The 27,441-nt window shown below is 44.1% G+C and overlaps 1 protein-coding gene across 1 annotated transcript in view; it reads left to right on the forward strand.

The window, feature by feature from the left end:
* Positions 1 to 23,115: 23,115 nt before the first annotated feature.
* The window catches only part of tsnax (translin-associated factor X), a 31,629-nt gene continuing 27,303 nt past the window's right edge, over positions 23,116 to 27,441 (forward strand). Inside the window, exons 1-3 of the mRNA XM_064949967.1 lie at positions 23,116 to 23,231; positions 26,037 to 26,132; positions 27,134 to 27,248. Coding sequence (XP_064806039.1) covers positions 23,216 to 23,231; positions 26,037 to 26,132; positions 27,134 to 27,248 — 227 coding nt within the window. The 5' untranslated portion in view covers positions 23,116 to 23,215. The remainder of the gene's footprint in view (positions 23,232 to 26,036; positions 26,133 to 27,133; positions 27,249 to 27,441) is intronic.

Consider the following 27,441-nt stretch of genomic DNA (forward strand, 5'->3'; position numbering starts at 1 on the left):
TGGGTTAGGTTATACTGGTCTCTCACCACCATCATTCTAATTGGTGAGGTTATACTGGTCTCTCACCACCATCATTCTAATGGGTGAGGTTATACTGGTCTCTCACCACCATCATTCGAATTAGTGAGGTTATACTGGTCTCTCACCACCATCATTCTAATGGGTTAGGTTATACTGGTCTCTCAACACCATCATTCTAATGGGTGAGGTAATACTGGTCTCTCAACACCATCATTCTAATGGGTTAGGGTATAATGGTCTCTCACCACCATCATTCTAATGGGTTAGGTTATACTGGTCTCTCACCACCATCATTCTAATGGGTTAGGTTATACTGGTCTCTCACCACCATCATTCTAATGTTTTAGGTTATACTGGTCTCTCAACACCATCATTCTAATGGGTGAGGTAATACTGGTCTCTCAACACCATCATTCTAATGGGTTAGGGTATAATGGTCTCTCACCACCATCATTCTAATGGGTTAGGTTATACTGGTCTCTCACCACCATCATTCTAATGGGTTAGGTTATACTGGTCTCTCACCACCATCATTCTAATGTTTTAGGTTATACTGGACTCTAACCACCATCATTCTAATGGGTTAGGTTATACTGGTCTCTCACCATCATCATTATAATGGGTTAGGTTATACTGGTCTCTCACCATCATCATTATAATGGGTTAGGTTATACTGGTCTCTCACCATCATCATTATAATGGGTTAGGTTATACTGGTCTCTAACCATCATCATTATAATGGGTTAGGTTTTACTGGTCTCTCACCATCATCATTATAATGGGTTAGGTTATACTGGTCTCTAACCATCATCATTATAATGGGTTAGGTTATACTGGTCTCTCACCATCATCATTATAATGGGTTAGGTTATACTGGTCTCTCACCATCATCATTATAATGGGTTAGGTTATACTGGTCTCTAACCATCATCATTATAATGGGTTAGGTTTTACTGGTCTCTCACCATCATCATTATAATGGGTTAGGTTATACTGGTCTCTAACCATCATCATTATAATGGGTTAGTTTATACTGGACTCTCACCACCATCATTCTAATGGGTTAGGTTATACTGGTCTCTCAACACCATCATTCTAATAGGTTAGGGTATAATGGTCTCTCACCACCATCATTCTAATGGGTTAGGTTATACTGGGCTCTCACCATCATCATTATAATGGGTTAGGTTATACTGGTCTCTCACCATCATCATTATAATGGGTTAGGTTATACTGGTCTCTAACCATCATCATTATAATGGGTTAGGTTTTACTGGTCTCTCACCATCATCATTATAATGGGTTAGGTTATACTGGTCTCTAACCATCATCATTATAATGGGTTAGTTTATACTGGACTCTCACCACCATCATTCTAATGGGTTAGGTTATACTGGTCTCTCAACACCATCATTCTAATAGGTTAGGGTATAATGGTCTCTCACCACCATCATTCTAATGGGTTAGGTTATACTGGTCTCTCACCACCATCATTTGAATTGGTGAGGTTATACTGGTCTCTCACCACCATCATTCTAATGGGTTAGGTTATACTGGTCTCTCACCACCATCATTCTAATGGGTGAGGTTATACTGGTCTCTCACCACCATCATTCGAATTGGTGAGGTTATACTGGTCTCTCACCGCCATCATTCTAATGGGTTAGGTTATACTGGTCTCTCACCACCATCATTCTAATGGGTTAGGTTATACTGGTCTCTCAACACCATCATTCTAATGGGTTAGGGTATAATGGTCTCTCACCACCATCATTCTAATGGGTTAGGTTATGCTGGGCTCTAACCATCATTCTAATGGGTTAGGTTATACTGGTCTCTCACCACCATCATTCTAATGGGTTAGGTTATACTGGTCTCTCACCACCATCATTCTAATGTTTTAGGTTATGCTGGGCTCTTACCATCATTCTAATGGGTTAGGTTATACTGGTCTCTCAACACCATCATTCTAATGTGTTAAGTTATACGGGTCTCTCACCACCATCATTCTAATGTTTTAGGTTATACTGGTCTCTCACCATCATCATTATAATGGGTTAGGTTATACTGGTCTCTCACCATCATCATTATAATGGGTTAGGTTATACTGGTCTCTAACCATCATCATTATAATGGGTTAGGTTTTACTGGTCTCTCACCATCATCATTATAATGGGTTAGGTTATACTGGTCTCTAACCATCATCATTATAATGGGTTAGGTTATACTGGTCTCTCACCATCATCATTATAATGGGTTAGGTTATACTGGTCTCTCACCATCATCATTATAATGGGTTAGGTTATACTGGTCTCTAACCATCATCATTATAATGGGTTAGGTTTTACTGGTCTCTCACCATCATCATTATAATGGGTTAGGTTATACTGGTCTCTAACCATCATCATTATAATGGGTTAGTTTATACTGGACTCTCACCACCATCATTCTAATGGGTTAGGTTATACTGGTCTCTCAACACCATCATTCTAATAGGTTAGGGTATAATGGTCTCTCACCACCATCATTCTAATGGGTTAGGTTATACTGGTCTCTCAACACCATCATTCTAATGTGTTAAGTTATACGGGTCTCTAACCATCATCATTATAATGGGTTAGGTTTTACTGGTCTCTCACCATCATCATTATAATGGGTTAGGTTATACTGGTCTCTAACCATCATCATTATAATGGGTTAGGTTATACTGGTCTCTCACCATCATCATTATAATGGGTTAGGTTATACTGGTCTCTCACCATCATCATTATAATGGGTTAGGTTATACTGGTCTCTAACCATCATCATTATAATGGGTTAGGTTTTACTGGTCTCTCACCATCATCATTATAATGGGTTAGGTTATACTGGTCTCTAACCATCATCATTATAATGGGTTAGTTTATACTGGACTCTCACCACCATCATTCTAATGGGTTAGGTTATACTGGTCTCTCAACACCATCATTCTAATAGGTTAGGTATAATGGTCTCTCACCACCATCATTCTAATGGGTTAGGTTATACTGGTCTCTCACCACCATCATTTGAATTGGTGAGGTTATACTGGTCTCTCACCACCATCATTCTAATGGGTTAGGTTATACTGGTCTCTCACCACCATCATTCTAATGGGTGAGGTTATACTGGTCTCTCACCACCATCATTCGAATTGGTGAGGTTATACTGGTCTCTCACCGCCATCATTCTAATGGGTTAGGTTATACTGGTCTCTCACCACCATCATTCTAATGGGTTAGGTTATACTGGTCTCTCACCACCATCATTCTAATGGGTTAGGTTATACTGGTCTCTCACCACCATCATTCTAATGGGTTAGGTTATGCTGGGCTCTAACCATCATTCTAATGGGTTAGGTTATACTGGTCTCTCACCACCATCATTCTAATGGGTTAGGTTATACTGGTCTCTCACCACCATCATTCTAATGTTTTAGGTTATGCTGGGCTCTTACCATCATTCTAATGGGTTAGGTTATACTGGTCTCTCAACACCATCATTCTAATGTGTTAAGTTATACGGGTCTCTCACCACCATCATTCTAATGTTTTAGGTTATACTGGTCTCTCACCACCACCATTCTCATGGGTTAGGCTATACTGGGCTCTCACCACCATCATTCTAATGGGTTAGGTTATACTGGTCTCTCACCACCATCATTCTAATGGATTAGGTTATACTGGTCTCTCACCACCATCATTCTAATGGGTTAGGTCATACTGGTCTCTCACCATTATCATTCTAATGGGTTAAGTTATACTGGTCTCTCACCACCATCATTCTAATGGGTTAGGTTATACTGGGCTCTCACCATCATTCTAATGGGTTAGATCATACTGGTCTCTCACCACCATCATTCTAATGGGTAAGGTTATACTGGTCTCTCACCACCATCATTCTCATGGGTTAGGTTCTCCCATCTCCACAGAGAAGCGCTGGAGCTCTTTCATTGACCATCGGGATCCCTTCTCCCCCGATTGCTCAGTTTGGCCAGGTGGCCAGCTCCAAGAAGAGTCTTGGTGGCTCTAAACTTCTTTTATTTAAGACTGATGGAGGCCACTGTGTTCTTTGGGACCTTCAATGCTGCAGACGTTTTTTGGTACCCTTCCCCAGATCTGTGCCTCGACACAATCCTGTCTCAGAGCTCTATGGACAATTCCTTTGACCTCATGGCTTGATTTTTGCTCTGCATGCACTGTCAACTATGGGACCTTATATAGCCAGGGGTGTGCCTTTCCAAATCATGTCCAATCAAATGAATTTACCACAGGTGGACTCCAAGTTGTAGAAACATCTCAAGGATGATCAATGGCAACAGGAAGCACATGAGCTCAATTTAGAGTCTCATAACAAAGGGTCTGAATACTTATGTAAGGTATTTCAGTTTTTTATTTTTTAATACATTTGCAAAAATGTCAAACTGTTTTCGCTTTGTCATTATAGTTATTGTGCATAGATTTGAGGAAATACATTCATTTAATCCATTCTAAAATAAGACTGTAACATAACAAATCAAGTCAAGGGGTCTGAATACCTTCAGAATGCACTATTTGTATACTGTAGCTAAGTAAGTAATACTAAGTATATGGTGTGTAGTAAGCTGTTATTAGCCCATGTTCCTCACCCTAATAATTTGGTCTCTTTCCGCCTCATAATTTAGCCTACTGTTCTGACTTGGTGGTGCACATGTAGCCTGTAGCCTATTTTAGAAAAAATGTAATCATTGAATATTGTTAGAGCTTTCATTGTCTGCTTATTCATTGTCCCCTTTATTTATACTACGGTACAGACTTGGTGTACAGGGAGAATACTGTAAGAATAGCCCATGTTCGGAATTCTGTCGCTGTACATTTCAAAAGTGTATTTCAAGATGGCACCAACTGAGGGCTGCCTCGCTTCTAATCCTTAGGATATTTTGCAGTATTTCGCTTTTTTTATGTATTATTTCTTACATTGTTTGCCCAGAAAACCTTATGTGTTATTACATACAGCTGGGAAGAACTATTGTATATCAGAGCGACATCATCTTACCAGCACTATGAACAGGAATACAACTTTCCCGAATCAGATCTTTGTCCGAAGCACCCAGGGAATTTGAACTGATTCCTGACGAGGACATATTCAATCTCTCACTGTCTGCTGCCCCTATATGCTTCAAGATGGCCACCATTTTTCCTGTACCCAAGAAGGCAAAGATAACTGAACTAATCAAGGATCATATCACCTCCGCCTTACCTGTCACCCTAGACTCACTTCAATTTGCTTACCACCACAGACGATGCAATCACCATCACACTGCCCTGTCACATCTGGACAAGAGGCACACCTATGTAAGAATGCTGTTCATTGACTATAGCTCAGCATTCAACACCATAGTACCCTCCAAGCTCATCATTAAGCTTGAGGCCCTGGGTCTCAACCCCGCCGTATGCAACTGGGTCCTGGAGTTCCTGACTGGCCGCCCCTGTCCTTAGTATTTTGTGTTTTCTTTATTATTTTGGTCAGGCTAGGGTGTGACATGGGTATTTATGTGGTGTGTTTTGTCTCAGGTTTTTTTGTAGGTTATGGGATTGTGGTTTAGTGAAGTAGTCTCAGTAAGTCTATGGTTGCCTAGAGTGGTTCTCAATCAGAGGCAGGTGTTTATCGTTGTCTCTGATTGGGAACCATATTTAGACAGCCATATTCTTTGAGTGTTTCGTGGGTGATTCTTCCTGTCTCTGTGTTTGTTGCACCAGATAGGGCTGTTTCGGTTTTTTACGGTTCTTGTTTTGCATATTGTTCGTATTTTTCATCTTTTATTAATGCAGCTCTAGTGACTGTCACTCAGGAGAGTGACAATACGGACTTGGGGCGAGCAGAATCAACAAACAACCTCTGCATCATCAAGGCTGTTGCTTTTATGTAAATTACAGCTGAAATCTACCCCGGGCTTTGGCTCCAAGTTGGAGCAGCTCTTCCGGGGCCATGGCCCAGTAAGACATGGGTGCCGGTCCGCGCAGATGGAAACAGAAACCTCTGAGCCTTTTGGATAAAACACTGGGGTAAATCTGCTGCTACAGTGTCTAGTCTGGGTTCAACAGCAGGCCCGTGTGTGTCTCAAATGGTTCCCTATACCCTGTGTAGTGCACTACTCTCATGGTTCCCTATACCCTGTGTAGTGCACTCCTCTCATGGTTCCCTATACCCTGTGTAGTGCACTACTCAAATGGTTCCCTATACCCTGTGTAGTGCACTACTCAAATGGTTCCCTATACCCTGTGTAGTGCACTAGTTCTTACCATGGCCCATGGCATGCCATTTGGGGCACAGGCTAGGTTAGTATCAGCCCTACTACCGCTTCTCCTGTTGTCTAGGAGGAGGTCAAACACTGCTGTCTTTAGCTTCACCTTATGTAACCAGGGCTCCAAATTGACTGTATGCCAGTCTGCTAGCTCAGTGAATCTGAATCTCTGACCAAGCTGGCACTCCCACTCTCTACCATACTGAAGCAGAGCCTTGTCAGGTAGCTCCCTCTACTGTAGAATAGATGACACAACATGTCAGGTCGCTCCCTCTACTGTAGAATAGATGACACAACATGTCAGGTAGCTCCCTCTACTGTAGAATAGCTGAGACACAACATGTCAGATAGCTCCCTCTACTGTAGAATAGCTGAGATACAACATGTCAGATAGCTCCCTCTACTGTAGAATAGCTGAGATACAACATGTCAGATAGCTCCCTCTACTGTAGAATAGCTGAGACACAACATGTCAGATAGCTCCCTCTACTGTAGAATAGCTGAGATACAACATGTCAGGTAGCTCACTCTACTGTAGAATAGCTGAGATACAACATGTCAGATAGCTCCCTCTACTGTAGAATAGCTGAGATACAACATGTCAGATAGCGCCCTCTACTGTAGAATAGCTGAGATACAACATGTCAGGTAGCTCCCTCTACTGTAGAATAGCTGAGATACAACATGTCAGGTAGCTCCCTCTACTGTAGAATAGCTGAGACACAACATGTCAGATAGCTCCCTCTACTGTAGAATAGCTGAGATACAACATGTCAGATAGCTCCCTCTACTGTAGAATAGCTGAGACACAACATGTCAGATAGCTCCCTCTACTGTAGAATAGCTGAGACACAACATGTCAGATAGCTCCCTCTACTGTAGAATAGCTGAGATACAACATGTCAGATAGATCCCTCTCCTGTAGAATAGATGACACAACATGTCAGATAGCTCCCTCTACTGTAGAATAGCTGAGACACAACATGTCAGATAGCTCCCTCTACTGTAGAATAGCTGAGACACAACATGTCAGGTAGCTCCCTCTACTGTAGAATAGCTGAGACACAACATGTCAGGTCGCTCCCTCTACTGTAGAATAGCTGAGACACAACATGTCAGGTAGCTCCCTCTACTGTAGAATAGCTGAGATACAACATGTCAGGTAGCTCCCTCTACTGTAGAATAGCTGAGATACAACATGTCAGATAGCTCACTCTACTGTAGAATAGCTGAGACACAACATGTCAGGTAGCTCCCTCTACTGTAGAATAGCTGAGATACAACATGTCAGGTAGCTCCCTCTACTGTAGAATAGCTGAGATACAACATGTCAGATAGCTCACTCTACTGTAGAGTAGCTGAGATACAACATGTCAGGTAGCTCCCTCTACTGTAGAATAGCTGAGATACAACATGTCAGATAGCTCCCTCTACTGTAGAATAGCTGAGACACAACATGTCAGGTAGCTCCCTCTACTGTAGAATAGATGACACAACATGTCAGATAGCTCCCTCTACTGTAGAATAGCTGAGACACAACATGTCAGGTAGCTCACTCTACTGTAGAATAGCTGAGATACAACATGTCAGATAGCTCCCTCTACTGTAGAATAGCTGAGATACAACATGTCAGATAGCTCCCTCTACTGTAGAATAGCTGAGACACAACATGTCAGGTAGCTCACTCTACTGGACTCTGCAGGACTCTACTGTAGAATAGCTGAGATACAACATGTCAGATAGCTCACTCTACTGTAGAATAGCTGAGATACAACATGTCAGGTAGCTCCCTCTACTGTAGAATAGCTGAGACACAACATGTCAGATAGCTCACTCTACTGGACTCTGCAGGACTCTACTGTAGAATAGCTGAGACACAACATGTCAGATAGCTCCCTCTACTGTAGAATAGCTGAGACACAACATGTCAGGTAGCTCACTCTACTGGACTCTGCAGGACTCTACTGTAGAATAGCTGAGATACAACATGTCAGATAGCTCACTCTACTGTAGAATAGCTGAGATACAACATGTCAGGTAGCTCCCTCTACTGTATAATAGCTGAGACACAACATGTCAGGTAGCTCACTCTACTGTAGAATAGCTGAGACACAACATGTCAGGTCGCTCCCTCTACTGTAGAATAGATGACACAACATGTCAGATAGCTCCCTCTACTGTAGAATAGCTGAGACACAACATGTCAGGTAGTTCCCTCTACTGTAGAATAGATGACACAACATGTCAGGTCGCTCCCTCTACTGTAGAATAGCTGAGACACAACATGTCAGATAGCTCACTCTACTGTAGAATAGCTGAGACACAACATGTCAGATAGCTCCCTCTACTGTAGAATAGATGACACAACATGTCAGGTCGCTCCCTCTACTGTAGAATAGCTGACACAACATGTCAGATAGCTCACTCTACTGTAGAATAGCTGAGACACAACATGTCAGATAGCTCCCTCTACTGTAGAATAGATGACACAACATGTCAGATAGCTCCCTCTACTGTAGAATAGCTGAGACACAACATGTCAGATAGCTCACTCTACTGTAGAATAGCTGAGATACAACACCACAGCAGGACTCTACTGAAAATGACTAGACAGTACAGGAGAATCTCAATTGCATTTCTTTAATTCCTCTTTACTTGCCTCCTTCTCAAAACCCATGGATGACCTCTGACCTTCTCATCCAATGGGTTTCGAGGAGTAGTCGAGTAAAAGAGACATTGAGATTCTCTGTACTCTGTTTTTAAGTCAGAAAGAGGTGACCTGTAATATGTCTGCTATGATGTTGATGGACCTCAATCTGCCCTGTTTCTCTATCCAATGTCTATTCCATGGGGTTATAGGAACCTCTTGAGATGCAGCAATAGAGGTTTTCCTTCTATTCAGTGTTTTCACTGTTATGCATTTTATTATGACACGTGTAAAACTGCTGTAAATGAAAAAACATGAGACAGATGTGCTGAAGTTGAAAAATAAAATGTCTGCTTTCTTCTTGTAGTGGAAATGATTACAACCCATTTGAGAAATATTCTCTTCTTCTCTGATGATAGAGAGATGCTGCACAACGCCAGTTTCCTGAAAGATGACATTGAGGACATTACTGTTATAAAGTGTATGATCATCCTGTAGGTCCTGACCCATGATCACCCCGAGGCGGTTCGTGTGTTCACCTGTCAGCATGTGGAACTCCACCGTGGCCGGGGTCTTAACGTACACTGGAGAGATACCTACCCATGCCCTACAGAGGCCGGGGTCTTAACGTACACTGGAGAGATACCTACCCATGCCCTACAGAGGCCGGGGTCTTAACGTACACTGGAGAGATACCTACCCATGCCCTACAGAGGCCGGGGATCTTAAGAGGCCGGGGTCTACACTGGAGAGATACCTACCCATGCCCTACAGAGGCCGGGGTCTTAACGTCTACTGGAGAGATACCTACCCATGCCCTACAGAGGCCGGGGTCTTAACGTCTACTGGAGAGATACCTACCCATGCCCTACAGAGGCCGGGGTCTTAACGTCTACTGGAGAGATACCTACCCATGCCCTACAGAGGCCGGGGTCTTAACGTCCACTGGAGAGATACCTACCCATGCCCTACAGAGGCCGGGGTCTTAATGTCTACTGGAGAGATACCTACCCATGCCCTACAGAGGCCGGGGTCTTAAGAGGCGTCTACTGGAGAGATACCTACCCATGCCCTACAGAGGCCGGGGTCTTAACGTCCACTGGAGAGATACCTACCCATGCCCTACAGAGGCCGGGGTCTTAACGTCCACTGGAGAGATACCTACCCATGCCCTACAGAGGCCGGGGTCTTAATGTCTACTGGAGAGATACCTACCCCCTACAGAGGCCGGGGTCTTAACCTACAGAGAGGCCGGGGTCTTAACGTCCACTGGAGAGATACCTACCCATGCCCTACAGAGGCCGGGGTCTTAATGTCTACTGGAGAGATACCTACCCATGCCCTACAGAGGCCGGGGTCTTAATGTCTACTGGAGAGATACCTACCCATGCCCTACAGAGGCCGGGGTCTTAACGTCCACTGGAGAGATACCTACCCATGCCCTACAGAGGCCGGGGTCTTAACGTCCACTGGAGAGATACCTACCCATGCCCTACAGAGGCCGGGGTCTTAACGTCCACTGGAGAGATACCTACCCATGCCCTACAGAGGCCGGGGTCTTAACGTCCACTGGAGAGAAACCTACCCATGCCCTACAGAGGCCGGGGTCTTAACGTCCACTGGAGAGATACCTACCCATGCCCTACAGAGGCCGGGGTCTTAACGTCCACTGGAGAGATACCTACCCATGCCCTACAGAGGCCGGGGTCTTAATGTCCACTGGAGAGATACCTACCCATGCCCTACAGAGGCCGGGGTCTTAACGTCCACTGGAGAGATACCTACCCATGCCCTACAGAGGCCGGGGTCTTAACGTCCACTGGAGAGATACCTACCCATGCCCTACAGAGGCCGGGGTCTTAACGTCCACTGGAGAGATACCTACCCATGCCCTACAGAGGCCGGGGTCCTTAATGTCCACTGGAGAGATACCTACCCATGCCCTACAGAGGCCGGGGTCTTAACGTCCACTGGAGAGATATCAACCCTATCATGCACCTACAGAGGCCGGGGTCTATCCACCCATGCTCTACACTGGAGAGCCAGCCCTACAGCACCACTGGAGAGATACCTACCCATGCCCTACAGAGGTCGGGGTCTTAACGTCCACTGGAGAGATACCTACCTATCCACGCTCTACAGAGGCCGGGGTCTTAACGTCCACTGGAGAGATACCTACCTATCCACGCTCTACAGAGGCCGGGGACTTAACGTCCACTGGAGAGATACCTACCCATGCCCTACAGAGGCCGGGGTCTTACCGTCCACTGGAGAGATACTGTCCACTGGAGAGATACCTACCCATACCCTACAGAGGCCGGGGCTTAATGTCCACTGGAGACATACCTACCCATGCCCTACAGAGGCCGGGGTCTTAACGTCCACTGGAGAGATACCTACCCATGCCCTACAGAGGCCGGGTGTCTTAACGTTCACTGGAGAGATACCTACCCATGCCCTACAGAGGCCGGGGTCTTAACGTCCACTGGAGAGATACCTACCCATGCCCTACAGAGGCCGGGGTCTTAACGTCCACTGGAGAGATACCTACCCATGCCCTACAGAGGCCGGGGTCTTAACGTCCACTGGAGAGATACCTACCCATGCCCTACAGAGGCCGGGGTTAGCCGGGGTCTTAACGTCCACTGGAGAGATACCTACCCATGCCCTACAGAGGCCGGGGTCTTACGTCCACTGGAGAGATACCTACCCATGCCCTACAGAGGCCGGGGTCTTGACGTCCACTGGAGAGATACCTACCCATGCCCTACAGAGGCCGGGGTCTTAACGTCCACTGGAGAGAAACCTACCCATGCCCTACAGAGGCCGGGGTCTTAACGTCCACTGGAGAGATACCTACCCATGCCCTACAGAGGCCGGGGTCTTAACGTCCACTGGAGAGATACCTACCCATGCCCTACAGAGGCCGGGGTCTTAACGTTCACTGGAGAGATACCTACCCATGCCCTACAGAGGCCGGGGTCTTAACGTCCACTGGAGAGATACCTACCCATGCCCTACAGAGGCCGGGGTCTTAACGTCCACTGGAGAGATACCTACCCATGCCCTACAGAGGCCGGGGACTTAACGTCCACTGGAGAGATACCTACCCATGCCCTACAGAGGCCGGGGTCTTAACGTCCACTGGAGAGATACCTACCCATGCCCTACAGAGGCCGGGGTCTTGACGTCCACTGGAGACATACCTACCCATGCCCTACAGAGACCGAGGTGTTAACGTCCACTGGAGAGATACCTACCAACGCCCTACAGAGGCCGGGGTCTTAACGTCCAATGGAGAGATACCTACCAACGCCCTACAGAGGCCGGGGTCTTAACGTCCAATGGAGAGATACCTACCCACGCCCTACAGAGGCCGGGGTCTTAACGTCCAATGGAGAGAAACCTACCCATGCCCTACAGAGGCCGGGGTCTTATCGATACATGTTATGATGTACAATTTTATTCTTATTCTCTTCCCTGCTTATTTCTATGTCGCTCTCCATTTTTAAACTCAAGCAAATGTAACCTTCTAAACTTCTTTGACAACCAAAAAAAAACTTTCGACAGCAAGTCACAATTTTTCTTTCTGAAAAATGACAATTGACTTTTTTTACTGAATACTTTTTATAGCAAATGACGAGAGAATTTAGTATTTACTATAGTAGTTTATTAGGATCCCCACTACCTAAAGCAGCAGCTACTCTTCCTGGGGTCCAAACAAAACATGAAACATAATACAGAACATTAATAGACAAATACCAAGTTCACTCTTGGCTCAGTTCCGTTGAAGTGAACTTAGCCACAAACGCTGAGTGTACAAAACATTAGGACCACCTGCTCTTTGACATACTGACCAGGTGAATCCAGGTGAAAGCTATGATCCCTTATTGTGACTTGTTAAATCCACTTCAATCAGTGTAGATGAAGGTGGAGGAGACAGGTTAAAGAAGGATTTATTAGCCTTGAGACAAGTGAGACATGGATTGTGTATGTGTGTCATTCAGAGGGTGAATGGGCAAGACAAAATATTTAAGTGCCTTTGAACGGGGTATGGTAGTTGGTGCCAGGCTCATGGGTTTGAGTGTGTCAAGAACTGCAACACTGCTGGGTTTTTCACACTCAACAATTTCCCGTGTGTATCAAGAATGGACCACCACCCAAAGGACATCCAGCCAACTTAACATATGTGTGAACATGGGCCAGCATCCCTGTGGAAAGCTTTCGACACCTTGTAGTGTGTAAAAATCTGTTGTTCTACCCCTGAAAAAAGCAGTTAACCCACTGTTCCTAGGCCGTCATTGAAAATAAGAATTTGTTCTTAACGGATCTGCAAAGTTAAATAAAGGTAACATTTAAAAATTGAGGCTGTTCTGAGGGCTAAAGGTGTTGCAACTCAATATTAGGAAGGTGTTCCTAATGTTTTGTACACTCAGTTACACACTGGAGTTGCTTACCAAGACAACATTGAATGTTTCTGAGTGGCCTAGTTATAGTTTTGACTTAAATCGGCAAGACTTGAAAATGGCTGTCTAGCAATGATCAACAACCAACCTGACAGAGCTTGAAGAATTTGTAAAATAATAATGTGCAAATATTGTACAATCCAGGTGTGCAAAGCTCTTAGAGATTTACCCAGACTCACAGCTGTAATCACTCTAAGAGACTCACCCAGAAAGACTCACAGCTGTAATCACTCTAAGAGACTCACCCAGACAGACTCACAGCTGTAATCACTCTTATTAGAGACTTACCCAGACAGACTCACAGCTGTAATCACTCTTAGAGACTTACCCAGAAGACTCACAGCTGTAATCACTCTTAGAGATTTACCCAGACAGACTCACAGCTGTCATCACTCTTAGAGACTTACCTAGAAAGACTCACAGCTGTAATCGCTGCCAAAGGTGATTCTATCATGTATTGACTCAGGGAGGTTGAATACGTTTTCACTTTGTCATTCTGGGGTGTGTAAATGGGTAAGACACGCCATATAGAGCTTCACTGAAAGTCCTTCGCTCACACTAAATTCCCCCGACGTGAACAAAGTTCAAATGCTAAATTCCCCCGACGTGAACAAAGTTCAAATGCTAAATTCCCCTGACGGGAATAAAGCTACATATGCTAAATTCCCCTGACGTGAACAAAGTTCAAATGCTAAATTCCCCTGACGGGAATAAAGCTACATATGCTAAATTCCTCTGACCTGAATAAAAGTACCTTGTTATCGACAGTTACCATCCACAATGGCAAGAGAGGAGTGCTAGTAATGCAATAATGGAGGTACATAAAGATGGCGTATTGGTCATATTGTATTGCTCTTCAATCATCTTTTAATAACTTGGTCGTATTGTATTGCTCTTCAATCATCTTTTAACAACTTGGTCGTATTGTATTGCTCTTCATTCATCTTTTAATAACTTGGTCGTATTGTATTGCTCTTCATTCATCTTTTAATAACTTGGTCGTATTGTATTGCTCTTCATTCATCTTTTAATAACTTGGTCGTATTGTATTGCTCTCCATTCATATTTTCTGTGCATTGTCATTAGCATAGTATACATGATCCTTATTTTAGCTACAATAAAAACATATATATGAAGTAGATTGTGCTTATTTATTGGCACATTGAACCACATTGCGTGCTGTAGTTAAACAACTCAGTGGATAGCATCCGCCAACTCCTGGACAGTCTGTGGCGCAACGTGGCGTTGGTGGATGGAGCGAGACATGATGTCCCAGATGTGCTCAATTGGATTCAGGTATGGGGAACGGGTGGGCCAGTCCATAGCATCAATGCCTTCCTCTTGCAGGAACTGCTGACACCCTCCAGCCACATGAGGTCTAGCATTGTCTTGCATTAGGAGGAACCCAGGGCCAACCGCACCAGCATATGGTCTCACAAGGGGTCTGAGGAACTCATCTCGGTACCTAATGGCAGTCAGGCTACCTCTGGCGAGCACATGGAGGGCTGTGCGGCCCCCCAAAGAAATTCCACCCCACACCATAACTGACCCTCCGCCAAACCGGTCATGCTGGAGGATGTTGCAGGCAGCAGAACATTCTCCACGGCGTCTCCAGACTGTCACGTCTGTCACATGTGCTCAGTGTGAACCTGCTTTCATCTGTGAAGAGCACAGGGCGCCAGTGGCCAGTGCCAATCTTGGTGTTCTCTGGCAAATGAAAGATGTCCTGCACGGTGTTGGGCTGTAAGCACAACCCCCACCTGTGTACGTCAGGCCCTCATACCACCCTCATGGAGTTTGTTTCTGACCGTTTGAGCAGACACATGCACATTTGTGGCCTGCTGGAGGTCATTTTACAGGGCTCTGCACAGCAAACCTTCTTGCCACAGCTCGCATTGATGTGCCGTCCTGGATGAGCTGCACTACCTGAGCCACTTGTGTGGGTTGTAGACTCCGTCTCATGCTACCACTAGAGTGAAAGCCAGCATTCAAAAGTGACCAAAACATCAGCCAGGAAGCATAGGAACTGAGAAGTGGTCTGTGGTCCCCACCTGCCGAACCACTCCTTTATTGGGGTGTCTTGCTAATTGCCTATAATTTCCACCTGTTGTCTATTCCATTTGCACAACAGCATGTGAAATTTATTGTCAATCAGTGTTGCTTCCTAAGTGGACAGTTTGATTTCACAGAAGTGTGATTGACTTGGAGTTACATTGTGTTGTTTAAGTGTTCCCTTTATTTTTGAGCAGTGTATTATACACCTGTTCTGAAAGGCCCCAGAGTCTGCAACACCACTAAGCAAGGGGCACCACCAAGCAAGCAGCACTATGAAGACCAAGGAGCTCTCCAAACAGGTCAGGGACAAAGTTGTGGAGAAGTACAGATCAGGGTTGGGTAATAAAAAAAGGTCAGAAACTTTGAACATTCCACGGAGCACCATTAAATCCATTATTAAAAAATGGAAAGAATATGGCAAACCTGCCAAGAGAGGGCCAACCACCAAAACTCACGGACCAGGCAAGGAGGGCGTTAATCAGAGAGGCAACAAAGAGACCAAAGATAACCCTGAAGGAGCTGAAAAGCTCCACAGCAGAGATTGGAGTATCTGTCCATAGAACCACTTTAAGCAGTCCACAAAGCTGGGCTTTACATAAGAGTTGCCAGAAAAAAGCCATTGCTTAAAGAAAAAAATAAGCAAACATGTTTGGTGTTCGCCAAAAGGCATGTGGGAGACTCCCCAAACATATGGATGAAGCTTGACCTTGTCAGATGAGACTCAAATTGTGCTTTTTGGCCATCAATGAAAATGCTATGTCTGGTGCAAACCCAACACCTCCCATCACCCGAGAACACCATCCCCACAGTGGAGCATGGTGGTGGCAGCATCATGCTGTGGGGATGTTTTTATTTGCAGGGACTGGTAAACCGGTCAGAATTGAAGGAATGATGTATGGCGCTAAATATAGGGAAATTATTGAGGAAACTTGCTTCAGTCTTCCAAAGATTTGAGACTGGGACAGAGGTTCACCTTCCAGCAGAACAATTACCCTAAGCATACTGCTAAAGCAACATTTGAGTGGTTTAAGGGGAAACATTTAAATGTCTTGGAATGGCCTAGTCAAAGCCCAGACCACAATAAAATTGAGAATCTGTCGAATGACTTAAAGATTGCTGTACACCAGAGAAACCCATCCAACACGAAGGAGCTGGAGCCGTATTGCCTTGAAGAATGGGCAAAAATCCCAGTGGCGAGATGTGCCAAGCTTATAGAGACATACCCCAAGAGACTTGCAGCTGTTTCACAATAAAATATATGTTGCATCTTCAAAGTGGAAGGCATGTTGTGTAAATCAAATGATACAAACCCCCCCAAAATCCATTTTAATTCCAGGTTGTAAGGCAACAAAATAGGAAAAATGCCAAGGGGGGTGAATACTTTGGCAAGCCACTGTTCTTGGCTATATCCAGCGTAGCACTCGCAGCCTGGTTTCTCTCTAGGTTTCTACATCTGCATTGCTCTTTGGGGCTGGGTATATGTCAATCAAATCACATTTTATTTGTCACATACATTCATAGTTAGCAGATGTTAATGCGAGTGTAGCGAAATGCTTGTGCTTCTAGTTCTCTACACCTTCTCTATAGCTTCTCTACACCTTCTTTCCATATTTCTTTACCCTTTAGTGCACTTTACTGTATTTATACTTGGGATATCACTTTTAGACAGGAAACGTTTTTAATACATCTCTGAAGGATGTGTTTAAACTATACTGGCTTTGTCACAACTTTCGTTGTGGGAAGGAGGAGCGGACCAAAATGCAGCGTAGTTGTGATTCATTTTATTTAATACGGAAACTATACACGATAAACTAACAAAATAACAAACATACGAAAACCGAAACAGTCCTATCTGGTGCAAAACACAGAGACAGGGACAATCACCCACAAACACACAGTGAAACCCAGGCTACCTAAATATGGTTCCCAATCAGAGACAATGACTAACAGCTGCCCCTGATTGAGAACCATATCAGGCCAGACATAGAAATAGACAAACAAGACATCCAACATAGAATGCCCACTCAGATCACACCCTGACCAATCAAAACATACAAACATACAAAGTAAACTATGGCCAGGGCGTGACCTATCAGGGAGGGTCTGGGTGGGCATCTGTTTGGGCCGTAGCACACGCCAAAAAGATGACATAACCCACAAGCCAATCGTGACCTTCTCTTGGGAAGCCCAGACGTAAGAGAGAGAGAATAAAGGCTGAACCTGGTCTTAACTTCCAATGCTCCACCCCCCTGCCCAACCCCCCTCCACGCCACTCCGCCAACCACCAGGATGCCCGGCATCAGAACATTCCAGGCATTCCCGTGATTGGCAGATAGCAGGTTGATTGACATGTCGGACCCCGCGAACACCGGGTACTGGTCAGTACAACACAACCACCTCCTAGCCTAACACATAACACACAGCTGTCTGTGCGGGTCGCTACAGTATGGTTATTCAACCAGCTGGGCTTATAGAACGAGGACACCGCGCTCGTTATGAACCCTTTCATTATAGTCTCTCCACTCCGAGATGCAGCGCGGGTGTTTTGTTGCGGTAGTGTCTGTCCCTCTATCCCCCGACACGGTGCCTGACGTCCAGCAGGTTTCTGTTTTGAAACCTGCGACTTCGCCTCGGATTCTTTACAATTCACCTTGTGCATTTTCCAGTGCTGCTTCTGGTGCTCCTTGCTGCAGTAAAACGAGTTTCGACACCGGCCGCACTTGAGGAGATTTTCCATTTCCCCACAAAGTTCACAATACTGTCTTTCTCGCTCCAAGTCCTGAGTAGTCTGGGCTACAGTCTTATGTTTAGTCTCCATGTGTGCAGTTGGAAGTAAAGTTGACTAATGTTACGGTCTTAAAATCTAATCCTTTTCACGCGTCCTTCAACTGATCAATGTGGATGTAATACACACAGAGTGAACCCGAAAACCATCTCCCGACGACATAAGACCCGATCATTTCATCACAGGTATTATGTTGTTTACTTTATATTACACTTTAATAGGAGGGTCGGTGCGTTCGAGCCCAACATATCGATAAATCCAAGTCTCCGGGTCGTTTTGTAGCGAGGCGCTAACCATCTGTCCCGCATGGTGCCCTTCCCCGTGTGCGCCAGTCGGTGTCCTACACGGATGACAGTATGTATATTCAGCTCCGCGCTCCCTCTCTTCGGGGCTTATTCATCACGCCATTCCGTAGCAAAACGTTTCTTCAACGGAAGACAGCGGGGAGCCTGAATGTGTCCAGTAGAAACTCTAGCTTTAGTTGCAAAACGTTGGGCTATGCAAATATTATGGATACACTGACAAGATACCTGTCCCTCTGCGCTAACAATCGTGTCCACAAAGCGACACGGCAGTCTGTCTTGCTCCCGTCTCTCCTTTCTTTGAATTGGTGGATACATCTCATTATTGTAATCAATTTTTTAACATTTGATTCGGGTTGTTGACGTCAACCGCCTGTATTATGCTACTAGTCTCATGAATATGCATAGCCATCTCGAGACAACATATATATATTTTGAAACCTTTATTTAACAAGGCAAGTCAGTCAAGAAAACATTATTGTTTACAATGACTGCCTACACTGGTCAAACCCGGACCGCGCTGAGCCAATTGTGCGCCGCACTATGGGACTCCCATTCACGACCGTTATGATACAAATATGAACTATAAGTGTTTTTTTTACCGGGATGTCACGTGTCCTACTTATAGCCGTACACTCGTAACAACTTAAGCATTAAGAAACCTCTAATCGATCAAATAAACCTCACGTAGCAAATAAGCCATTAATTTCTTTGTTGACCAAATTCTACTCTCATTGACAGCATTTTAAAATCTCCTTGCTTGGTGGGTGAAACAACAGGAAAACGCCACCTGCTGGAGGGAGACACATTTTTTTCCTCGAGTTGGGTCTCCCTCTTCCTCTGGACCGAGAATACAAAAAGTGTCACGTATGTACATGAATTTACCTGGAGTGTATGAGGGTGGTGCTACATGTGATCATCTGTACTTGCACTTGACCCATGACATCTGATAAACGTGGTTCTTCTCCCCGCATCCCTGCCTCAGTGTGCTAAGATATTACAAAAATAACCTTATTATGTCCTCAAAATCTCCTCTCTGTTTTTATTGGCCTACATTGGGCATTAAAATGTGCATAGAATAATTCAACATTTTGAAAGTTAGCTATGCATAGAAAAAATAAATGAAAGTAAATACATTTAATGCATTGCCATAACTGCTCAGTGCAACTGAACTGGCATCTACTCTGCATCTACAGTGGGGGGGGAAAGTATTTAGTCAGCCACCAATTGTGTAGGTTCTCCAACTTAAAATGATGTGAGAGGCCTGTAATTTTCATCATAGGTACACTTCAACTATGACAGACAAAATTAGAAAAAAAATCCAGAAAATCACATTGTAGGATTTTTAATTAATTAATTTGCAAAGAGAGGCCTGTTCCCTGTTCAGTGCAGCCCACAAGGACGCATGGCAGCTCTCCAAGACGGCACCAGGCGGGTGGCACGTACACAGTCGGGTTTCCTCGGGACAGAGCTGCACTTCCTAACCTGCCAAATGTATGACCATATTAGAGACAGGCATTTCCCTCAGATTACACAGATCCACAAAGAATTCGAAAACAAACCCCATTTTGATAAACTCCCATATCTTTTGGGTGAAATACCAGTGTTCCATCACAGCAGCAAGATGTGTGCCCTGTTGCCGCAAGAAAAGGGAAACCAGTGAAGAACAAGCACCATTGTAAATACAACCTATATTTATGTTGATTTATTTTCCCTTTTGTACTTTAACTATTTGCACGTCATTACAACACTGTATATATAGACATCAAATCAAATCAAATTTTATTTGTCACATACACATGGTTAGCAGATGTTAATGCGAGTGTAGCGAAATGCTTGTGCTTCTAGTTCCGACAATGCAGTAATAACCAACAAGTAATCAAGCTAACAATTCCACAACTACTACCTTATACACACAAGTGTAAAGGGATAAAGAATATGTACATAAAGATATATGAATGAGTGATGGTACAGAACGGCATAGGCAAGATACAGTAGATGGTATTGAGTACAGTATATACATATGAGATGAGTATGTAAACAAAGTGGCATAGTTAAAGTGGCTAGTGATACATGTATTACATAAAGATGCAGTAGATGATATAGAGTACAGTATATATGTATACATATGAGATGAATAATGTAGGGTATGTAAACATGATATTATGTAGCATTGTTTAAAGTGGCTAGTGATATATTTTACATCATTTCCCATCAATTCCCATTATTAAAGTGGCTGGAGTTGAATCAGTGTGTTGGCAGCAGCCACTCAATGTTAGTGGTGGCTGTTTAACAGTCTGATGGCCTTGAGATAGAAGCTGTTTTTCAGTCTCTCGGTCCCAGCTTTGATGCACCTGTACTGACCTCGCCTTCTGGATGATAGCGGGGTGAACAGGCAGTGGCTCGGGTGGTTGTTGTCCTTGATGATCTTTATGGCCTTCCTGTGACATTGGGTGGTGTAGTTGTCCTGGAGGGCAGGTAGTTTGCCCCCGGTGATGCGTTGTGCAGACCTCACTACCCTCTGGAGAGCCTTACGGTTGTGGGCGGAGCAGTTGCCGTACCAGGCAGTGATACAGGCCGACAGGATGCTCTCGATTGTGCATCGGTAGAAGTTGTGAGTGCTTTTGGTGACACGCCAAATTTCTTCAGCCTCCTGAGGTTGAAGAGGCGCTGTTGCGCCTTCTTCACGATGCTGTCTGTGTTGTTGGACCAATTCAGTTTGTCTGTGATGTGTACGCCGAGGAACTTAAAACTTACTACCCTCTCCACTACTGTTCCATCGATGTGGATAGAGGGGTGTTCCCTCTGCTGTTTCCTGAAGTCCACAATCATCTCCTTAGTTTTGTTGACGTTGAGTGTGAGGTTATTTTCCTGACACCACACTCCGAGTGCCCTCACCTCCTTCCTGTAGGCCGTCTCGTCGTTGTTGGTAATCAAGCCTACCACTGTTGTGTCGTCCGCAAACTTGATGATTGAGTTGGAGGCGTGCGTGGCCACGCAGTTGTGGGTGAACAGGGAGTACAGGAGAGGGCTCAGAACGCACCCTTGTGGGGCCCCAGTGTTGAGGATCAGCGGGGTGGAGATGTTGTTGCCTACCCTCACCACCTGGGGGCGGCCTGTCAGGAAGTCTAGTACCCAGTGGCACAGGGCGGGGAGATGTTGATGACGAGCTTGGAGGGCAGTATGGTGTTAAATGCCGAGCTGTAGTCGATGAACAGCATTCTCACATAGGTATTCCTCTTGTCCAGGTTGGGGCAGTGTGCAGTGTGGTTGAGATTGCATCGTCTGTGGACCTATTTGGGCGGTAAGCAAATTGGAGTGGGTCTAGGGTGTCAGGTAGGGTGGAGGTGATATGGTCCTTGACTAGTCTCTCAAAGCACTTCATGATGACGGAAGTGAGTGCTACGGGGCGGTAGTCGTTTAGCTCAGTTACCTTAGCTTTCTTGGGAACAGGAACAATGGTGGCCCTCTTGAAGCATGTGGAAACAGCAGACTGGGATAAGGATTGATTGAATATGTCCGTAAACACTCCAGCCAGCTGGTCTGCGCATGCTCTGAGGGCACGGCTGGGGATGCCGTCTGGGCCTGCAGCCTTGCGAGGGTTGACACGTTTAAATGTTTTCCTCACGTCGGCTGCAGTGAAGGAGAGTCTGCATGTTTTGGTTGCGGGCCATGTCAGTGGCACTGTATTGTCCTCAAAGCGGGCAAAAAAGTTAATTAGTCTGCCTGGGAGCAAGACATCCTGGTCCGTGACTGGGCTGGTTTTCTTTTTGTAGTCCGTGATTTAACATGTCTTTAACCTTTTGGAAATGTTGTGAGTGTAATGTTTACTGTTCATTTTTAATGTTTATTTCACTTTTGTTTATTACTTATTTCACTTGCTTTTTCATTGTCATTATGTTTCCCATGCCAATAAAGTCCTTAAATTGAATTGAGAGAGAATCTGATCTGTCCAATAATAGAGGTTACAAAGTTCCAGCTTTGTTATGTATGTCTACTATCTATTTAACAGATATGTAGACTAAAATAGATTTGTAAATAAAATAAAAACAAAAAATAAGGGATTATTCTGTTATTTCTGGCCTATTAATATTGTCCTTGTAATGTTGGTGCTCTGTCGTCTGAACTTAAGTATTACAAAGCCGAGGAATCTTTGCTGTAGGCTGATTTATTACATAGGCTATATGCAAATGGCAATGATGCTTATGTAGCCTATCAATTTTGAACAAAAGTTGACAAATACATTTTTTTTAAACGGATCATCACGGACTCCACGGCTGTTCTACCAGAAACTACATTTCCCAAAATGCATCGCTCCAAAAGAAGGGGGTTTCCCTAGGAATGCCGGAAAATATGAATACAACAAAGCTTTGTGTTTACTATTCTATATTATATAAAATAATGCAAACATTGTGTAGGGTTTTTCAGTATTCTTCCAGTATCCTTCTGTTCTTCTGAAAATATATTTGATGAATCAAAATAACTCTAATGGTTAAGGCGATTTATATGGGTATCATGCTTCTTCAACTTGCACACAATCACAAATAAACAGTCACTTCAGGTTGTAATCAAATGCTGCTAGCTCGGTAACTGTAAAATAAGAACATTCCTGTACGATACTACGATTATATAGAAGTTATGAGCAAGCGGGAAGGTAATCAAATGCATTATTAACATTATGTATGATGTGTAAAGTCGCAATGGTCTGGATTTGATCCGGACTCCTAATTTCGCATCAATTCAGCTCCACATGTGGAATTCACAATGCTAGCTAGCTAATCACGTGTGTTTCCATAAAGCCTTCACTCGCTATATTTATGCGATAAGCCCCAATGGGGTGTTGTAGATGGACAATATACTTTCCTACATTACGCAACGCGGAGTGCCCGGATACAGCCCTTAGCCGCGGAATATTGGTCAAATACAACAAACTACCGAGGTGCCTTATTGCTAATATAAACTGGTTACCAACGTAATTAAACCAGTAAAAATAAATGTTTTGTAATACCATTTATAATGTAAATTATAAACCTAGTGGTTTGAACCCTGAATGCTGATTGGCTGAAAGTTGTGGTATATTTAAGTAATAAGGACCAAGGAGGTGTGGTATATTCAAATCAAATTTTAAATTTTTAGTCTACATATCTATATATTGCCAATATACCACTGCGAAGGGCTGTTCTTCAGCAGGAAGCAATGCGAAGTGCCTGGATACAGCCCGTAGCCGTGGTATTATATATGGTCCTTATATACCACAAACCCCCAAGGTGCCTTATTGCTGTTATAAACTGGTTACCAACGTAATTAGAGCAGTAAAAATAAATGTTTTATCATACCTAGGGTTGCACAGTTTGGGGAATATTCAGAGGCGGAAACTTTACATGGGAATTTAATTTGTACATTTTTATTTCACCTTTATTTAACCAGGTAGGCAAGTTGAGAACAAGTCAATAACACAATAGAAAAAAGTCTATATACAGTGTGTGCAAATGAGGTAAGATAAGGGAAGAAAGGCAAAAAATAGGCCATAGTGACGAAATAATTACAATTTAGCAATTAAACACTGGAGTGATAGATGTGCAGAAGATGAATGTGCAAGTAGAGATACTGGGGTGCAAAAGCAGCAAAAAAAAAACAAAAGCTAGTGAGGGAGATATGAGTCTCCAGCTTCAGTGATTTTTGCTGTTCGTTCCAGTCATTGGCAGCAGAGAACTGGAAGGAAAGGCGGCCAAAGGAGAAATTGGCTTTGTGGATGACCAGTGAGATATACCTGCTGGAGCGCGTGCTATGGGTGGATGCTGCTATGGTGACCAATGAGCTGAGATAAGGCAGGGCTTTACCTAGCATAGACTTATAGATGACCTGGTTCCAGTGGGTTTGGCGACGAGTATGAAGCGAGGGCCAACCAATGAGAGCATACAGGTCAAAGTGGTGGGTAGTATATGGGGCTTTGGTGACAAAATGGATGGCACTGTCATAGACTGCATCCAATTTGCTGAGTAGTGTTGGGGGCTATTTTGTAAATGACATCACCAAAGTCAAGGATCGGTAGGATAGTCAGTTTTACAAGGGTATGTTTGGCAGCATGAGTGAAAGAGGCTTTGTTGCGAAATTGGAAGACGATTCTAGATTTAATTTTGGATTGGAGATGCTTAATGTGAGTCTGGAAGGAGAGTTTACAGTCAAACCAGACACCTAGGTATTTGTAAATGTTCACATATTCCAAGTCAGAACCGTCCAGAATAGTGATGCTGGACGGGCAGGCAGGTGCTGGTAGCGATCGATTGAAGAGCATGCATTTAGTTTTACTTGCATTCAAAACCTATTAGAACTACCCCTCCCGAATAGCATAGCGCAACAGTCAAAAAATATTACTAGAAAATATTCATATTCATGAAATCACAAGTGAAATATTTTGAAACACAGCTAAGCCTTTTGTTATTCACCTTGTCGTCTCAGATTTTGAAATTATGCTTTACAGCGAAACCAATACAAGCGTATCGATAGCATAGCATTATTTCCACTTAGCATCAGGAAGCTTGGTCACGAAAATCAGAAAAGTAATCAAATTAACCGTTTACCTTTGATGATCTTTGGATGTTTTCACTCACGAGACTCCCAGTTAGACAGCAAATGTTCCTTTTGTTCCATAAAGATATTTTTTATATCCAAATACCTCCATTAGTTTGGTGCGTTATGCCCAGCAATCCACCGGAAATAGCGATCACGACAACGCAGACAAAAATTCCAAATTACAGTGGGGCAAAAAAGTATTTAGTCAGCCACCAATTGTGCAAGTTCTCCCACTTAAAAAGATGAGAGAGGCCTGTAATTTTCATCATAGGTACACTTCAACTATGACAGACAAAATGGTGGAAAATTCTTATTTTCCACCGTAATTTGCAAATAAATTCATTAAAAATCCTACAATGTGATTTTCTGGATTTTTTTTCTCATTTCGGCTGACTAAATACTTTTTTGCCCCACTGTATATACTGTACTCGATACCATCTACTGCATCTTGCCTATGCCGTTCTGTACCATCACTCATTCATATATCTTTATGTACATATTCTTTATCCCTTTACACTTGTGTGTATAAGGTAGTAGTTGTGGAATTGTTAGCTAGATTACTTGTTGGTTATTACTGCATTGTCAGAACTAGAAGCACAAGCATTTCGTAACACTCGCATTAACATCTGCAAACCATGTGTATGTGACAAATAAAATTCTATTTGTAATCTCCCTGTCTCCTTTTTATGTATTTTTATTTAACTAGGCAAGGCAGTCAAGAACAAGTTATTATTTTCTTTGACGGCCTAGGAACAGTGGGTTTACTGCCTGTTCAGGAGCAGAACTACAGATTTGTACCTTGTCAGCTCTGGGTTTCGATCTTGCAACCTTTCGGTTACTAGACCATTGCACTCTAACCACTAGGCTACCTGCCGCCCCTCCTCAGGTGAAGGGTATCCTCGGAGGATGAAGACAAGTCAGAAAACAGATGACCGCGACACAGGAGCTAACCTGACATCACCTGTGATGGCTGCATTCAAAGGTATCTACTAGATCATTTTCTGTGGTACCTGAATTTACATTCAGCCCAGAGTACACTCCTCCTTCTCCCCCCCCCTCTTCACCTCCCCCCTCTTCACCTCCCCCCTCTTCACCTCCTCTCTCTTCACCTCCTCCCTCTTCACCTTCCCCCTCTTCACCTCCCCCCTCTTCACCTCCTCTCTCTTCACCTCCTCCCTCTTCACCTTCCCCCTCTTCACCTCCCCCCTCTTCACCTCTCACTTCACCTCCTCTCTCTTCACCCCCCTCTTCACCTCCTCTCTCTTCACCTCCGCCCTCTTCACCTCCCCCTCTTCACCTCCTCTCTCTTCACCTCCCCCCTCTTCACCTCTCTCTTCACCTCCTCTTTCTTCACCCCCCTTCACCTCCTCCCTCTTCACTCCTTCCCCTCCCCCCTCTCCACCTCCTCCTTCTCCTCTTCACTCCTTCCACCTCCCTCTTCACTCCTTCCCCCTCCACCCTCTTCACCTCCCCTCTCTCTTCACTACTAATCATAACATTATAGTTGTGGAAGGTAGAGAATGAGATGCAGCCTACTAATCATAACATTATAGTTGTGGTAGGTAGAGAGAGAGATGCAGCCTACGAATCATAACATTATAGTTGTGGTAGGTAGAGAGAGAGATGCAGCTGTTAGCAGTTTCTGTTATTCTTCAGTAACACAATCCCCAAAGCAAATCAGGGGGAGAAAATTAGGTTTATTTAGAGAGGACAAATCATACATGTTATGCTGGGAGGTAGATATTCAGTCTCCCCTCTCCTCAGCTTTTTTCCACAGAACTAAGAAACATGATGCCATTTATAACCCCCCACCCTAGCCTTGGGTTGACCAATCAGAAATCCTTGCAGTACAACTGAGCCAATGGCCAATCCCTATTGTCCTATTGTCCAATCCCTATTTGTCCTCTCTTATCCTCTGCGTTGTGTATTTACCTTCAAAATATTCTTATATCGACTACTAATCAGATATTTCTTCCATGCCAGTGTTCCAGCAGGAGCTAGACACCAAACATGACAAGCATGAGCGCCTGGTCAAACTCAGCAGAGACATCACCATTGAAAGCAAGAGGACAATATTTCTACTGCACAGAGTCACCAGGTAAATTGTCTGAACTACAAAATGTGGTCTGCCAGGGTCCTTAAGGGGGTCCTCAGCAGCAAGGTGGAAGAAAAAAAGGAATCTCATATAGTTGGCCACTTCTAATGGTTTTAAAATCAAATGCAGTGTTAAATATCATCTAGGTTTATTTTTCTAATAAATATTTGTGGATGCATTGATTAAAGCTGCAATG

The sequence above is a fragment of the Oncorhynchus masou genome, chromosome 31 (genome assembly GCF_036934945.1).
Source record: "Oncorhynchus masou masou isolate Uvic2021 chromosome 31, UVic_Omas_1.1, whole genome shotgun sequence".
Classification (NCBI taxonomy): Eukaryota; Metazoa; Chordata; class Actinopteri; order Salmoniformes; family Salmonidae; genus Oncorhynchus; species Oncorhynchus masou.